The sequence below is a fragment of the Dinoponera quadriceps genome, unplaced genomic scaffold (genome assembly GCF_001313825.1).
Source record: "Dinoponera quadriceps isolate SergipeBrazil2010 unplaced genomic scaffold, ASM131382v1 scaffold3757, whole genome shotgun sequence".
Classification (NCBI taxonomy): Eukaryota; Metazoa; Arthropoda; class Insecta; order Hymenoptera; family Formicidae; genus Dinoponera; species Dinoponera quadriceps.
This window is the reverse complement of record NW_014557737.1, coordinates 9,941-28,509: the sequence shown is the minus strand read 5'-3', so window position 1 is coordinate 28,509 and position 18,569 is coordinate 9,941. Positions and strand designations below refer to the sequence as shown.

The window sequence follows — 18,569 nt, the reverse complement described above, 5'->3', positions numbered from 1 at the left end:
GGGGGGGGGGGGGGGGAGGAGTATATACAGCGAAGGAAGGAATTATACGCGGCGGGTACCGCCGTGGGCTTTTGGCACGGAGACGGGTGTCTGTGGTGGGAAATATCCTTGGGGTTGTTCCGGCGTGAAGCTGGCGGATTGCGCGGTCGTTGGCACAGATCGATCCGACGCGTACCCTGGTCGCTGGTCTGGGTGCTGCCTTCATCGGGCCTCAATCGTCGAAGGAGAGTTCTAGTACTGGAGCGGTGGAAACAACTGCCGATCCCGGTCGATTTAGTCTCATCAGTAGAGAGGGCCGCTGATACAGGTCGGCTTATTCTCGTACCAGAATCGTGGAGGGGACCGTCGATCTAGCCTCGTCGATGGAGAGGTCCGCCGATATCGATCAGTCTACTCTCTTCGGTGGACCTGGCTACCGATCCCGGTTGCCCGCCCGGTGTCCTCCGTGTAGAATGATCTCTTTCGAGAGCTCATCGAAGAACGAGTGACTGCTCGGTGCGCTGGACGTCATATTTATAGTCGCCGTGCATACGCCACTTAGTGGCGCTCCAACGAGGCACTACGCCTGATAGTCGACGAGTGGCGTGCGTCATCGCGAGCTTTCTGGCCGATAGTGTTGACCACAGAACGAAGGATTGAAGGCGCCGCATTACAAGATTTTCAACACTAGCAGTGAATATTAGAACACAGCTAACGTTGAGACAACATTAAAGAAGTCATTAAATTGTTAATGCCGTTTCTATCATCAAATTATTTAAACCATGATTTAAATCTGATCAACGATTAACCCAACGGAATTAAACAATCGCATGGCCAATTAGTTGAAATGATCAATGCGTTTGAGCAATTCCGTTGAGTTAATCGTCGATTAGATTTAAACCACGACGGTAGAAATGGCATAAAAAAAGATTTAATAAATTAATTAATCGATTAATTAGTTAATATAAATTTCAAATATTTTCTAAAAATACTTATATATAGAATGTCCCAGAATATACCAAGCAAAGTAACTTTTTATTTATCAAAATTCCGTTCAAATGATAGTTCTTAAATGGGAGCTATTCAAGGTTGTCATATTAGCGTATTAGATTGCACATAAAGCAGTAACAACGTGCGACTTTCAGAACGTGAAATATTATGTAAGTCGTGTAGGTTGTTATTCTTCTATCTCGCAAAAGATTTTATTACACTGCTAACAAAGGGAGAATCAGATCTTGTCATCACAGGTTTCATTCAAATTAGAACGTGTTGTAGTATCAAGCCTTTATTAATTGATAGGTACGTGAGATGACGCATCTCTCAAACATTCGCAAATCAAAAATTTACTAGCAGAGTTTACACGCGCCTCAAATACTATTTGCGAAAACACGCTAACCAGATAGTGAGCGTAGCAGCTAAGACGCAAAATGGGACTAAAGCCCCGTTAGAGCGGCCAAAACTTCTTTCTCATCATATTGGGAGTACAAATTAGTTCGGTCCGTTTTCAAAAGATGGCTCTGGTTGTTATGAATGTTTCATAATGACAGCTGATTTCGATGGTTTCAAAGAGGTTAGACATCTGTCAATAATATTTAGTTTATATCGCTTTGAGGTTTCATACAAAACCTCTGTTTTTTACTGTGTTGAATATGTCAAATTTTGTGTTAATTAAGCAGCATTTGCGGGAGGTTTTAGTTTTCTGCTTTAATTGGAAGGAAAGAGCAGCTGAAGTGCATAGAATGCTTGTAGAAGTTTATGATGACAGTGCTCTAACTGATAAATCATGTAGGGAATGGTTTCGACGTTTCAAGAATGGTGATTTCAGCGTTGAAGACCTCGCTCTGGATAGCCAAAAATCTGTATCTGGTGGGACCAAAAGGGTGTTGTATACTATGAGCTGCTACAACCTGGCGATTCCATTACGGGCCATCGGTATACACTACAATTGATTCATTTGATGCATTAAAAACGGCTGGAATACGAGCAAAGACATGACAAAGTTATTCTTCTGCATGATAACGCTCGGCCTCATGTCGTAAGAGATTTCGCAAGATTTCAATTAACTCGTAATTTCAAAAGTCTCATCATTTGCAACAATCTCATAACCTGTAAAAGTTTTTTAATGTACAAGGTGTGTTCATAAAATAAAGGGAATTTTTAAATTTCGCGGGTTTGGAAAGTCCGATCGTCAAAATTTTGTTTATTATGTTGATATACATGCCCCTGAAGTATGATAAAATTTTCAGCTGTATTCATTGTTTACTTTGTCTGTGGCAGCCGCTAAGGTTAGACGTGTTTTTATGAGCTCGGCGATTTTCGTTTGTTAAAAGAACTTTGTTAAAAGAAAAAAATGAAATAAAGTGTAACAAAGTGTGTGAAATGTTAACAAAGGCCTATGGTGAGTCTGCTATGAGTAAAGCAAGAGTTTACGAGTGGTATAAGCGTTTCCAAGATGGCCGTGAAAACGTTGAAGATGACGAGCGCCCCGGACGCCCCAGCACATTAACAACCGATGAAAACGTGGAAAAAGTGAAAGAAATGGTTATGAACGATTGCCGAATCACAATCAGAGAAGTCGCTGATGATGTTGGCATATCGATTGGCTCATGCCATGAAATTTTTTCGAATGTTTTGGGTATGAAACGCGTGGCAGCAAAATTTGTTCCAAAACTTCATTGCTTGTTCGTGAATTTTTGGTCAAAAACAATACTGTAACGATGTCCCAGCCTCCATATTCGCCAGACATGGCTCCGTGTGACTTTTTCCTATTTCCAAAAATAAAGAGAACCTTAAAGGGCCGTTGTTTTACAAGCATAGATGACATTAAAAGCGCATCGCAGAAAGAGCTAAAGGCTATCCCAAAGATCGAGTTGGAGAAGTGTTTCGAGGATTGGAAGAAGCGCTGGCACAAGTGCATAATATCTAATGGAGAGTATTTTGAAGGCGACAACATTAATGTAGACAAATAAATAAATATTTTTTGCAAAAAACGAAAATTCCAGTTATTTTCTGAACACACCTCGTACAAGTGCATGAAAAAGGTTGAATTATGTTGCAGTTGAAATTTTTTTATTTTTTCGAATACTTACTTAGAATCAACATTTTCAATCAATTTCGCATTTTTTCAACAGTTTTAAACTATAAAAATGTACAATAAAAATTTTTCCGAAAAGCTGGCAAAATATTTTACGTTAAATGTAATATAACGTAAAATATTATTTCTATATTACCTTATCTTTATATAATCTTTATATTTATGTTTCTGAAGATGCGCGGTCATCCTTTTTAATGTAAGAAAAGAAAAAAAATAACAGAACCACGGTAGCGTAAGCCGGAAATCAAATACAGGACCTTTCGGGTGACTGCTCTACCACTGAGTTCTTTATTGAGGTATTACAGTGGTTCGACACACTTAGAGCAAAGATATAATTATATTGAGACACAACGGAGTCTGGATACAGAAGAATATCGTAAATACAAGGATTCTTAGTCTATGTGACGAAACGCTGCCGCGAGTCGAGAGCTCAGACTAACCTAAACTATGAGAAGCGCTACAATCGCTAGCGCTGCTCTATCTAACGCTGTTTTTCGAGAAACAGTGAGCACATGAAAATAAGGGAGTGCGCGCAAGGTTTGAAAGCCATAAAAAATCAACACTCTCCCTGCTTGAGAACCTCGCGTAAACAAAAGATTATAAGACTTAATCGATTATTTCTTCTGAAGAAAAGTTTTGCGATTTATCATTCCAAAACTGAAACGGAGATATGAAAATCGTGTTTTCGGAAACGATTTTGTGAAAATGTCGGCTCTTAGTTCGCTTGTTGATACGTATTTCAAAATCATATCACCATTTTCAATTCTCTCTCTAATAAAATGATACTTTATGTCGATGTGTTTCGTGCGTTTGTGGAATTCTGGATTTTTTGAAAAACGAATCGCGCTCTGATTGTCTACAAATAAAACCGTTGGTACTTGTTGATTTCGCGACAAATTTTACAGAATTCTTCGGAGCCAGACAACTTCTTTTGCGGCCGCTGCCGCTGCGACATATTCAGCTTCCGTACTGCTTAATGTCACAATTCTTTGTCGCTGACAAGCCCATGTTACAATTCCACTGCATAGAAAGAAAGCGAAACCGGAAGTCGATCGTCGCGTATCGATGTCACCTGCAAAATTAGAATAGGAGTAGCCTGTCAAAATGAAATTATCATCGCTCGCTTTGTACATAATACCGAAATCGTGTGAACCAGCTAAATATTTGATAATTCGTTTCACTGCATTCCAATAGCTCTCATCGTAATTGCTTAAGAACTTGCTTACAATGTTCACCTCAAACGCAATATCCGAACGTGAAGCTACTGCTAAAAACATTAAAGAGCCAACGGCTTTGCGATACGGAATAGTTTTCTTTATTTCTTCGACGCTATCTCTCGCTTGAATTAGAATTTGATGCGAATCCGCAGGCACACATACTGGATTTGCATCCCTCAAGCCGAATTTTTCGATAATTTTGGTTGCGTATGATTCTTGATGAATAAACATTCGACCCTGTTTTCGATCGCGTTCTATCTGTAAACCAACAAAACAACAAGAATCTCCTAATTTTACCATGAATGATTCACTCAGTGCATCTCTTACAATCTCTATTGCTTCGTTTGATTTTGAAGCAATGAGTCCGTCGTCAACAAAAAGTGCTAGCAAAACCTCTTTCTCATTTATTAAACCGCGCAAAATGCATTGCTCGAATCCGATAATTTTGAGAGCACTAATGAACTTCTCGTTCCAGCATCGTACGGCTTGTTTCAATCCATACCATGATTTCAGCAACCGGCATACTTTTAACTCGTTGATTCCATCTTCGCTTAAACCTTCCGGTACTTCCATGAAAATCTTCTCATGTAGATCCCCGTAGAGAAAAGCTGTTTTCACATTGAAGTGGATTATCTCGAAGCCCATTTGAGTCACTAGAGCTAAGAAAACTCGTAATGAATCATAGCAAAATTACTGGAGAAAATGTTTCTTGATAATCCAGTCCCTCAATTTAATGGAATCCTCTTGCGCAGTCTGGCCTTAAAGTTGATTACTCTTCCTTCTTCATCACGAAGAATTTTGAAAACCCATTTTGAATCAATAGGTCTCATCTCGAGTGTCCTTTTCACAAGTGTCCAAGTATTGTTTTCTCGATGAAAGTTCAGTTCGTCGACGATAGCCCGTTTCCATTGCGCAGATTCAGGGCCATTCACACTTCTTGATATGTGAGAGGTGTGTATTCAGCAACATTTGCCTGAAATAGCTGAGTTTTTCGGATTGCGCTCCGATCTCGCAGTTGGTAGGGATCACGGTTTTTATTGCTGCACTTATTTCCAATCCCATCGTCTTGTCTCTGGTCCCTCTCATGAACTTACTCTTCATCTTCATTTGGCACTTGTTCCTCGTTACACACTACGTTTGTCTCACCACTAGGTGGTAAAGCAAAGTCCAAGTCCAAGCTATGAGGTTGAGACACTGATCCTAGGATTTTCTCGTTTAAGATGACATCCCTTGATATCAAGACTGATCTTGTAGACGGATCAAAGAGCCGATAATTACTTGAATTCTCTTGATATCCGACAAAAACAAGTTTCTTCGACTTCGCGTCGAACTTCTTTCGAAACTACTTGGAGATGTGTGCGTACGCTGCACAGCCAAAAATTTTTAGATGTTGAATTCGTGGTTTCTCACCGTTCCACATCTCGTACGGAGTCTTCTCGGGATTCACTCTGGATATAATTCTGTTTTACACGTAGACTGCCGTATTCACTGCCTCAGCCCAAAGAAAGACTGGCAAATCTCTGGCCTTGAGCATCGTTCGTGCTACTTCGACGATAGTGCGATTCGCTCGCTCGGCTTTACCATTTTGCTCAGGGGTGTATGGGACCGAATTCGTGGTCACGATTTCTTTTTGCATCAGAAAATTCTTCAGATCATCGTTGATGTATTCGGTCCCATTATCGGATCGGAATGTCTTGATAGATCGCTTGAATTTGTTTTCGACAAGTTTTGTGAATTCCTTGAACTTCTCGGATACTTGAGCTTTTGGTCGAGCGAAATATATTGTTTTGTATCCCGATACGTCATCAATAAACGAGGTGAAATATTTTGCTCCGCCTAATGACTCTACCGACATTGGTCCACACATGTCCGAGTGAATTGATTCTCCGATCTTGAAGTTCCTCTTCTCTCTTTCCTTTTGGAACGGGAGACGATGCTTTTCCAAGCTGGCATGGCTCGCAAAAAAAAACTTTCAGCATCTGTAATTTGTATTCCTTCAATTTGTTTATTTTTGACCATCTTCAAAATGTTTGCAGAACTCACGTGACCAAGTCTTTTATACCATGTTTGTAAGCTGCAGGCGGATTCATTTATATTCGCCTCGTGTATTCCACGATTGTCGCTTCGTGGAATAACAAAGAACAATCGGTAAATGTCGTTAGATTGTTTTGCACCTTCAGCGACAATTTCACCGCACCTCGAGATCGACACGCGACTGTCCGAAAAGTTGATCGAAACCTTTTGATATAGCCGAACCGACCGAAAACAAATTTTTCCGAAGTTTCAGCACGAAAAGCACATTTTCAATAACAGGGGATGACCATTCCTTGTTAACGAGCTTCTTGATTTTTAAGGAGCCTGTACCACGCACTTCACATGTACCGTCATCGCCGAGTTTTACTTGCTCATCTTCTGTCGGTACAAACGTGGTAAACCACTCACGTCGAAATGATATGTGACGAGAGGCGCCACTGTCGAGTAGCCACGTGTCGCTGTTGTCCATCTCGCGTATTGAATCACTCGGCGTTTTCTTGTCGCTGCGAATCGTCGTCCATGTTGGTTGTCACGAAAACACAATTTTGAGACAGATTTTTCTTTTTATAGTATTCTTTCTTCTTATGTCGACATTCCCATGCGTAATGACCTTTTCTGCGACAACGTCTTACTCGACGTTTACCTTGTTTTTCTTGCCGTCCTTCGAGCTCTTCTTAGTCATACCGCTCGCTCCTGCGTCATGCGCTCCTGCGCCACTCACTGCTACGGTCTCGTTGTCGTTTGCAATTCAAGCTTCTTCTTTGATTAGTCCCTCTTGGAGGTTCTGGAGCGTTTGCTTCTCAGAATCTACACTATCCCATGCTGTTCTCAACGCAATGAATCGTGAGGGAAGACTTGCCAAAATTTTGACCATAATGGCGACATCCGACACTGTTTCGCCCACGTCAGCTAGTTGGGCCGTCATATTTTGCACTCTGGACATATGCTTTACCACCGATTCGTTTGTTTCCATTTTGCCCTCATGGAAACGTTGCATCAGAATGAACTTGTTCATCTCTGATTTCTACTCGTGGATTGCAACAAGTTTCGTCCACACCTCGCGGCTAGTTTTGCATGTCAACACATTTTCCACATGAACTGGGTCCATCGCGGACGAAATCAGGAACATGGCCTTGACGTTATCCTTCTTCCAATTTTTCAGCTCTTGGTTGTTTTCTTCTGGTTTCACTGGCGTTCCGTCAATGACGTCGTCTGTACCGCTCGCAACAAGAATCGCTCTTACTTGAAATTTCCATGCTTGAAAATTTGTGCCGTTGAACTTATCCATGTGTCTCGTAGAGATTAAATCAGACATTTTCACTTTATTTGCTTACACTGCCGACAAGCCTGGGCCCATAACCTATTGAGGTATTACAGTGGTTCGACACACTTAGAGCAAAGATATAATTATATTGAGACGCAACGGAACTTCTGGATACAGAAGAATATCGTATAAGGATTCTCAGCCTATGTGACGAAACGCTGCCGCGGCGAGTCGAGAGTTCAGACTAACCTAAACTATGAGAAGCGCTACGATCGCTAACGCTGCTCTATCTAATGCTGTTTTTCGAAAAACAGTGAGCGCATGAAAATACAAAAGAGAGGAGTGCGCGCGAGGTTTGAAAGCCATAGAAAATCAACATTATTCAAGCTTCGATCGGCCGCTTATCATTTTCAGTCAACAGATAAAATCTACATTATTCACCTTTATTCACCTTGTTAACAATTTTTGAGCGAGCGTGGCATAACAGATAGTGCACTAGTCTACTATGCTAGCGGTCCCGGGTTCAATCCCTATAGAAGTTCAAATATTTACGCTCATGTCTCCTCTCGGAAGGTAATGGCAAACCACCGAAAGTATCTTTACAAAGGGCACGTCTTTAAATAAATATGTCGTTCGGAACCAACGACAAACTGTAGGTCCCATATGCCTGTATATAATCTACGTACGCACCACAGGCATATGAGAAAGGTCACTACGCCTGGACACTGGCAACAGGACTGAAATCGATAACAATTTTTACATGCAATTACAATTATGCGCGACCATGTATGAGCATTTCGCAGCCGTTGACGTAGGTTAACGTACGTTGACGCGCGCTCATACATGGACCGAACGCCATACGTCTTTGTTTAAAAAAAAATGCACTTTTCTCAAAATGGAGCAAATATGAGTACAAACGCTTTTGTATACACTTAGTGGATTAGCAATTTATGAAGATAATGAACGGAATATTGAGTGGATACCATTAGCAATTTATGAAGACAACTGGACGAAACCTCATGAAACTTTTTTTATAGGGGTAGATCAAATATAAATGAGCCTTTTGCAAAAAAAAACCATATATTTTTCAAAATCAATTCTAATTTACATTTTTCTTATTTTTCTACATAGTCCCCCATCTTATCTATACACTTCCTCCAACGGTCTGGTAATTTTTTAATCCCGGTATCATAAAAAGTTCGCGGACGTGTATCAAACCAATTGCATACGAACTGCCGCACCTCCTCGTTTGTTGTGAAGCGCTGTACACCAAGGTACACCACTTCCTTGAGTGTCCTGAACATATGGAAGTCGCATGGTGACAGGTCTGGGCTGTAGGGTAAATGTTCTAGGACAGCCCAGTGCATATCGGCCAATTTTTGTTGTGTTACTGCTGCGGTGTGGGGTCTGGCGTTGTCATGGAGAAACAACACACTTTTGATCGGAATGCCACGCCTTTTTGACCGATAGGCAGCTCGAACTGAAGTTCCTGAGAGATTTCAAGAACAGTTAAGTGCCGATCGCCTTCGATGAGTTCTCGAACAGCCTCGGTGTTTTGCGCTGTGATGCTGGTGCGGGGACGGCGCGGGTGGGCAATGTTTTCAACACGCTCCTGTCCTTTCTTAAATTCGTTACATCACTGCTTCACCCGAGCCCATGAAAAGGTTCTTTCCCCGAACTGTGGGAGTAAACGGCGCCGAATTTGAGCAACATTAACATTTTCGTTGACGAGAAATTTAATAACATGTTGTGCAATTGCGGGGTGTACTTCTTTCTCGCTCATCGTGATTGCTGCTGAGAATAAGAAGCACGTAGCGCGCCAACGTTATTAATGCCTTCCACATGACCTCCCTCCATTGTCCAAAACGTTGCAGACCCCTCACGCCGCCGACGGGTGCGCAATTTAAAAAGGCTCATTTATATTTGATCCACCCTCGTAGCTCTCCAAATAATTTATTATTTTATTACATGCATCATAATTACAGAATAAAATTTTTATATCTTATATCTACTCAATAATCTCTATTATCCCATAAAATTACTAAAAGAAAAAGATTCAAAGAAATAAAAAAAAAATATATTTCCCCTACTTTTAACGTTCTCTAAGACCAGGAAATTAACATATTACTACTACGATTCATGAAGCGTTTTGAAATCTCTCACAACTACTTTATGCATGATTTTCTCTTTATTGTAACGATGTTTATTGGATGCTGTTTTCATAAACTTTTAACTGAATATTTCTACATAACACTAAAATAATTAAAAGCCATAACAATAACTTTCATTTTTGAGCCCGCTCAACGAGGCTTTGGTTCCACTGTGAGGCATCGAAGTGATACACTGCGTTACACGTTCGAGTCTAATTTCATGCAATTTTTTTCTTATTAACATTAATTTTGACGAAATATTAATTTCAATTAACGATTAAGTAACTCATGTAGTAATCTAAATATGCAAAAAAAGCATGATTTAGGTCTACTTACACCAAGCTACGATTAACTCAATCTTCAATTAATTAGCAGTATTACCAACAGCAGAACTTTATCGTGGACACAAACCACCGTCGACATAATTCATCATTCTATCAAATATTAAATAAATAAATAAATAAATAATTTCTTCCATGTCGAGCACTATTTAATTCATTACAGTATAGGTTATAAAGGGAAAACACAAAACAACTTTTCCTCTCCTTCCAATAACGAACTATATTTTATTGCCATGTTGGCAATTCTGTCAGCCGAATTAATAGAAGATTGAGTTAATCGGAGCTTAGTGCAAGTGACCCTTAACCCTTTGAGCGCTATGAACCCATATATGGGTTCTCACACAACCATTCGTTTTTGGCTATGAACCCACATATACGTTTTCGCATAACCATTCGTTTTTGGCTATGAACCCACATATGCGTTCTCACGCAACCATTCTTATTTATTTTTTCGTACGGAGTGGGCAGTCCACGGCGTACGCTTAACGCCGACAACGCCTGCTCAACGTGCGCTCTTTCGTAAAAAGTACGCAGTCCACGGTGAGCTGTCTCTTACGGATTGGACAGTCCACGGTGAGATGCCTCGTGCGGAGTGGGCGGTCCATGGCGCACACTTAACGTCTGGCAACTCAGCGCTCAAAGGGTTACTGATTAATATATATAATATTTTTACTAATATATTTCAACACCTCTCTACAATCATACTAATAATATTAACAATTACAATAAATAGTCCGAATTCATTTTTTATATGTGCTTTATTTTAATTACTAATCGAAATTCTCTTCGGATTGATTTTCAGGAAATATGGATGCTTTAGAATTATAATTGTCATAGAAATATTTAATATTTAATATTTATATTAATCTAGTAGCACATCTTACATGGCGTTACATTGGCTAATGTTGAATCAATATAACGCCAGTATAATATAATTTCATTGGCATTTCATTGGCTCAACATTGATCAATCAACGCTAATGAAATGTGTTACTAGGGTAAACACATGTAATGAAGCTAACATTTTTACAATCGCAAAATATTTATAAGAGTTGTGTAGAAGCAGATGTCATTTACATTCAAAAGAATGGGTCTTTCGGCAATTAATTTTGATGCAAACTAATGTTGAATCACTTAAATGCTGGAGCGTTCAACTGATGCAATACCAAAAGATGAATTTTTATTGTATCCTCTCGTGTACTGATTTCTCATTGTTATTGTACAGGGTTTGTCCGGAAAGTAATGTCAGTGATTTTTTTTTTGACGCGACTGACCGTCAGAGCGCGCTCGGATCGGTTGGAAATGGTAGAGGGAGAAGTCAGCTAACGAATGTTGAGTCACTCAGTCTGCTCCCGCCAGCCGCATAGTAAAAACATGCGTTTCCGTGGAAGTCGTTTTGTGACCTCGTGCAAGTAAAAATGCAGCGCTCGTCAACGCGCCGGCCCACAGCTCTTTCCTAGTCACCAACTACCTGGCCAAAGCAGGGGTGCCAACAATTCCCCAGCCTCAGGACGTCGCTCTCCCCGACTTCTTTCTGTTTCCACGCCTGAAAGGACCCATAAAAGGAAAGCATTTCGAGACCATTGAGGGGATCCAAGCAGCTTGCACCGCGACTTTAAAGGACATTCCGGAGGAGGCCTACCGTGGTGCATTTGATGCCTGGAAAACTCGCTGGAGCCGATGTGTTAACGCAGGAGGAGCCTATTTTGAAGAATTTTGATGTGTTGTAATGAAAAGTCCAATAAATTTTTTTTAATCGACTCAATGACATTACTTTCTGGACAGACCCTGTAATAATGTTGGCGCGTTTCGTAATCGTTTAATAAAAATTTGTACTTGAGATAAAAAAGTACATCATAGAGTTGACATAGAGAAATACGGAATGTTATTTTTATTGCATATTATGAATGTCACATTCTGTATTGCAGCTGCTACTCCATAGATATAAATTTAATGGCTGAAAGTTAAGCAAAAGCTACACGTCTCCTAATCGTCGCGGATAGAAAATAACGTTAATCTGATTTACGTAGGCATGATATAATCCAGTTCTCAGTAACAGAAAAAATAACAGCGGTACACAAGCGCTGACTACTTATAAAATATTATGTCAAAATAAAATTTCTTTTTTATGTAAAAAATGAATTTGGACTTTTTATTGTAATTGCTAATCTATATTGTTAATATGATTTCAGGCATTGAAATATACTAGTAAGAAATAATATATATTTTAATCATTAAATCATCATTTTTTTACATATTTAAATTACTTATGCATTGTCTAATCGTTAATTGAAATTAACATATCGTAAAAAATAAATATTAAAAAGAAAAAAATTTGATAAAACCAGACACGAACGAACATCGTATTAGTCTGCCACTTTAGCCGCTGTGCTATGGTCGCTACCCAATTAACATAAAGTCTAAAACCGGAACATAAGACGTCTTTAAAGTCCCGGTCTACATCAGGTGTTTTAAGCTTAAAACATTATTAGAGACTAAGGTAGGGACTAAGACATCTTACTTACAAATATCTTTAAGACGTCTTAAAGATGATTTCCAAAATTTTTTATATCTCGATTTTAGATATTATGTTATCTGCATATTTGATAAACTTGCTTTAGTAAGCGGTATATTAAGCGCACGAGAAATTTTGCGCACAAATTTCTCGCGAATGCTTAAAAGATACATCGTCTCACTTGCTTATTAATTGGTAGGAATTTGATATTAAAACATATTCAAATTTGAGCGAAATTTGTGATGATAAAGCCTTCCCCTTGTAAATATAATATTTGAATTTAACACTATATTTTGAGTAGAACTTTTTAGTATACATAATTTATCAAAATATTAGGTTGGTAAGAAAGTTATGTCGTTTTTTTATTGCTCTAATTGAAATGTTCATTATTTCGTTGTTCTTTGTGCGATTTAAACAATTTTGATATTAATCGAAAGCTAGTAATCTCACATTTTGATTTTTGATATTACAGGTGTTCAACCATTAAATTTTGAGAAATAGGGGTATATGACGGATCAAGAAAAATTTCATTTTAGGCACTCTATGCTTTATGAGTTCCAACTTGGTCATAATGCGACGGAAGCTCATAAAAATTTGTGTTTCGTCTTTGGACCATCTAAAATTAAAATGCGTACGGTCCAAAAATGGTTTGAAAAATTCAGGTCAGGTTACATGAAGCTTCAAGATGAACCTCGCACCGAAAGGCCAAAGGAGCTTGATGACGACGTTCCGACGGCTTTAGTAGGTAATGAACCACTATTGACTACGAGGGAGATCGGGGATAAATTAAGCGTTAGCCACATAACAATTAAACAAGCAACTACTATTTGAACAAGCTTGGCTTTGTCTACAAATGGTGTGGTTGGATTCTTCGTGAATTAAGCGAAAAAAATATGGCAGATCGAATTTCTATTGCTTCTTCTTTGCTTGCTCGACAACAATATGAGCCATTTTTGGATCGCCTGGTTACTGGTGACGAAAAGTAGATTGTGTATGACAATGTAGTGAGGAAAAGGACCAAGGTAATGCCAAGCAGTTCGTTTCCGACCCTTGCAAAGGCCAATTTGCACCAAAAAAAGCTAATGCTTTGCATTTGGTGGGATTGTCAAGGTCCTATCCACTGGGAACTGTTGCAACCAGATCAAACTGTCACAGCAGACTTATATTGTGATCAGCTAACCCGACTGGATACAAAAATACGTCAACTTCGTCCAGCTCTGTATAACCGAAAAAGTGTTGTCTTCCAACATGACGTGCGTGGCATGACAAGCCTCACGTGGCTTTAAGGACGAAGGAGAAGCTTCAGGCTCTTAGTTATGAAGTTTTATCATATTCATCATACTCACCTGACCTGGTACCATCTGACTACTACTTGTTCCTCTTGATACAAAATTTTCTTAAAGGAAAAAAATTTCGAAATTTTCAGGATGTCAGAGGGCAGTGGTAGATTTCCTGGCTTCAAAGGATAGGATCTTTTATACATCCGACATAAATGACCGTGTTAACAGATGAAGGAAAATCATAGAAAACAGTGGTCAATATTTCATTAATTAATCTCACTTATGAGCTTAAATATAAGAAATTGAAATTTCCTCAAAAAACGACATAACTTTCTTACCAACCTAATAATATTCCATCGGTTTTTTTCAAGGCCACAAATATTTTTAAAATTTGGAACAATTTGCATAAAAAAATTATTTGTTCGTCGTTTAAACATATTAGTTTATTTATAGTCGTTTAAACATATTAGTTTATTTGTAGTCATTTTTTCAATTGTATTGGAAAAGAATTCTTTCGTATCAAATAAGTTTCATTCAAAATAGTGATAAATTCATAGTACTTGCCTCAACCCTGATAAAAACAGGTATCTATCTTCCTACACAACAGTAATCTATAATCCTATCACGTAGATCAGCAACATGAAATCCTCATGGACAATCAAGTAGGTGATCTGCTCAAAAACGGTTTGAAATTCACGTGGATGAGATCATCGATTCGATGAAGAAATTCACGTGAAAGTTACATGCATTTCCCAATGAAAATTAAGAAGTTGAAGTGATATCGAAATTTAGTTATCGAAAAGAAATCAAAATTTAACATCGATTCGATATTCAGACAGTTTCAATTTCGAGAAATTCTCGATATCCAAATCAGCTCGATTTCAACACGCAAATATAGTTCACTTAACAAAAATATAGTTTGTATGAAACTAAATTTGTGATTGTATTGTGGAAAGGAGGATTAGAAATTGGAGTTCTTTGTTCGTACCTTCAGACGTTCACTTCTAATACGATGTAAGGTAAAAAACGGCGGGATCAAATTCAGCTAGGATCAAATTCAGGTCTTCTGCTTGTCAGGCAACCGTTTTGTTATTTAGGCTTCACGTTAATGATATCTCCCGTTTTCCTATTATTGAATCTCAGGTCGTCGTCCACCTCATTTTCTAGATTAAAATCACCAGAACGGAACTTCTCAAACTTACTCGATTTACTGTGCGTTCATTAATCATATCCTCGCCAAACACGTCGTTAATATTTCGTATTGTCTGCGTTGCAATGGTTCTACGGCGAAACTCATCTTCGAAAATAACATGAATTTTCGATTTATCCATGGTTTCACAAAAATTGGTCTGAAAAAGATAATTTGAAAGATAATCACAAGCCAAAACATGCGTTTGAAATAATGATGACGTACCTTCACAATAAAAATAAACCAAGAACTGTCAAAGTTGAAATGTTAGAGATATCGATTCTCAAACTTAATATTTAGAAAAATCGGACATTTTATACTTAATAATTTAATATAACATTGGTATTGAGCACGATTTTGTTCAAGCAACAAACACAATTATTTCAGATACAACAAGATGAACGAGTGTGTTACCGCAATAAATAAATTTCATTGAAACAAATATTTATTTATTTATTTAATTTATTTAAATATATCGGTTCAAACAAAAAATTTTGTTAATGTTATATTTGACTAACTTCCTGTAATATATTTTTTAAGTAAATACACAAAAATTACATATTCAATCAACAAAATGGTTTAACAAGAATGAAGAAACAAGAAATTTCGTTTCATTCAATCAAATGAGTTTTTTAGTGTAGGGTCGAACGTAGAAAGATTTCTTAATTGCCGATTAATATGAGGATCGTAAAACTTGAAAGGATCTGCAGCATCTCTAGAAATTTATCAGTTTCTCAATTCTTTCCAATGAGAAATGACTCATCGAATCGATAATATCGGACCAAAATTATGATATCGATATCATTTCGATCTCGAATTAGTTTTTACATATAAACGGATATACACAGAATTACAATAGTAAGCAAAACAGTAATAGCAGTGGCTGTTTACCATCATTTAGTTTATTTAAGGCAACGTGAAATTAAATCAAAATTTAAACGAACATAGAGTTTTTACTCATACCAGCGCTATCGAGCTAATTTTGACATTCAAGAATCGTTTCGATATCGTTTCGATATTACTCAGTGGAAAATAGCAAGCCAGAAAGTTAATTATTAGACGTCTATGCTATCTATGATTGATATTAATGTGTTTTTCAATCACTTTTCGACCAATCGAGAATTTTTTTTCTATCAAGTGTAGGAATGTATTTATTGCAAATTATTATTGTTATAATTATTACTATATGTATGTATGTATTACTATATGTATATGTATAACTTGCATCATAATTGACGTCATTATTATCTATGTAGTCCAAATCGTCCCCAATGGATACGTGATACCAAAAGAAATTTTGATACACAATTTTATTTAATTAAGACTAGTATTTATGCTCATAGTTTTATAATAATTATGCAACAATTTTGTACGGGTTGTGTACATGATTTTTGTTTGTAAATGTTGAAAATAAAATTTGAATATTTTATGCAATATAAAATGTCTTACAGTCCTTATTATATATTATAATATATATATATATATATATATATATATATAATATATATATGTGTGTGTGTGTTATAGTATTTGAAGCAACCTTCCGTCGGCACTGGGTCCAGCCAAGGTGCAGTATGTGGAGGTTGCGCGGCCGGATTTACACCTTAAACGGTTAGTAGGTAGGTGTACGTACATAGTTCGCGCGCTTTCGTCCGCTAATAAGTCGCTGGAAATAGCAACGAATCCTTTTAGATTAACATTGATACAATGTTCAGCTTTTCACGCTGGGTATGTATGCGTCCAGCGTAGTTGTGGCCATCTGTAGTAGGAGGTTGTTCTTTCAGTGATGGCAGCCTTGGGGGTCTGCATTCATGAAATCGAGCTGGATGCTCGGTGTTAGCGAGGTCGGCCTGAAGCTCGATATCTGCGAAAACATCGGGAGCTCGGTGTCAAAGGTAGGCTTAGAGCTAGAGCTCAGTGATAGCGAAGGCGTGCTGGAACTCGGCGTCGGTGACGATGTGTCCGGAGCTCGACATTAGCGTCGATGAAGGTGTGTTAAAAGAGTTTAGACTAGAGTGTCTTCTTGGTGAGAGTCTCTCTTTGTGAGGAAGCCTGTCTTCCTCCGGGGAGAATTCAACCCGTTAAGGAACTCGTTCATCGTGGCAAAAGTTTCGCCGAAGACAAGGAACTCGTCTGCGGGGCAAATGTCCCCTAGAGCCGAGAGCTTCTTTGTCTATGTGGCGAGGATTGCGTAACCCTGTCTGCTCTTCTGAACACCCACGGCATCTCCTTATGTAAGTGCAGGATAGACCTGACACGCACTTGAATATATACCATTTAGCGGCAGCACGATAAGCTAGTGTGTGGCGGTTTATTCAAACGAGTACCGTTAACAGTCTCACACCTCTTTGTGTATGTATATGTGCGTGCGTGTGTGTGCGCATGTACGCGCGTGCGTGTCTCTGCGCGCTCGCATGCGTGCGTGTCAGAGATAAGATCTACGCATGCACGCACGCACGAACACACATATACACACAAAAAGGTATAAATCCGGCCGTGCAAGGTAGTGCATTTTGGTTAAACCCAATGCCGGCGATAAGCCATCCTCAAAATACCATAACTCTCGTAGAATTTAACAAAAATATATTTTGTTATCGTATTTTGAAAATTTTTTGACACTAGTTATCATAATTCACAATAAAAAATAGGGGGTTAAAAAAATTGATATGACCTTGATCTGAAGTAGATAGGTATATAAAGAGAGTTCTAACCCAGATCCTCTTAAAGANGGGGGGGGGGGGGGGTATTGTGGACGCGGATCTGACGTCACGCAGAGGAGAAGGGCGCGCGGAGGCCAACGTCACACGGAGAAGAAGACCGATACACGGTGATTGATGTCACGCGAGATACCGACCGTCGGTGCGTTCCTCCAGCGGTCGGTATATTTTCGACAACCCACACTCCTCCGACCCGCAGCAGTCCACATCTCTTCAGCGACTGATACTCTTCGATTTGCGGCGGCACCTCTCTAGCGAGGTCCACAGTTCTCTTCCCACGTTCGTTCGCCCGTGCTTTGCGTCCGCGTTCGTCTGCCTGCACCTACAGCGGTCCGTGCTCGCCTGCGTTTTGCATCCTCACTTTCATCCACTCGCCTGTACTCTGTTGACGTTCGCTGACTTTTAAAGCGGAAACGCAAAAGACAAAACGGCTACCGCGAACAACAAAACAACTGCAGTGAACAGTAAAAAACGATTACTAAACGGTAAAAACTACCGAACAATAAATAAACGATTAATAAACAATATCGAGCAGCGATTGAACAGTAGCGAATGACAAAGAAACGACAAGAACAAGAAGACTGCCAAACAACAAACGTCTACTGAACAATAAAAAATAACAAAAACGTTAATAAATCACTAATATAAAGATATCTTAGACTAAAGCACTCTAGTGAGGGGAGACTAAAGCACACTAGTGAGGGAAGATAAAAAATAAAAGAGATATCAGATATAATCTTTTATTTTTTCATACTAAAAATTATACAACTATTTTTGGTAATGAGGCCAT

The 18,569-nt window shown here is 38.8% G+C and overlaps 1 protein-coding gene across 1 annotated transcript in view; it reads left to right on the top strand.

The window, feature by feature from the left end:
* LOC106749421 overlaps positions 1-16,693 on the top strand; it is an 18,398-nt gene extending 1,705 nt beyond the window's left edge. The window contains exon 2 of the mRNA XM_014628832.1: positions 16,590-16,693. Coding sequence (XP_014484318.1) covers positions 16,590-16,678 — 89 coding nt within the window. The 3' untranslated portion in view covers positions 16,679-16,693. The remainder of the gene's footprint in view (positions 1-16,589) is intronic.
* The last annotated feature ends 1,876 nt before the right edge of the window (positions 16,694-18,569 follow it).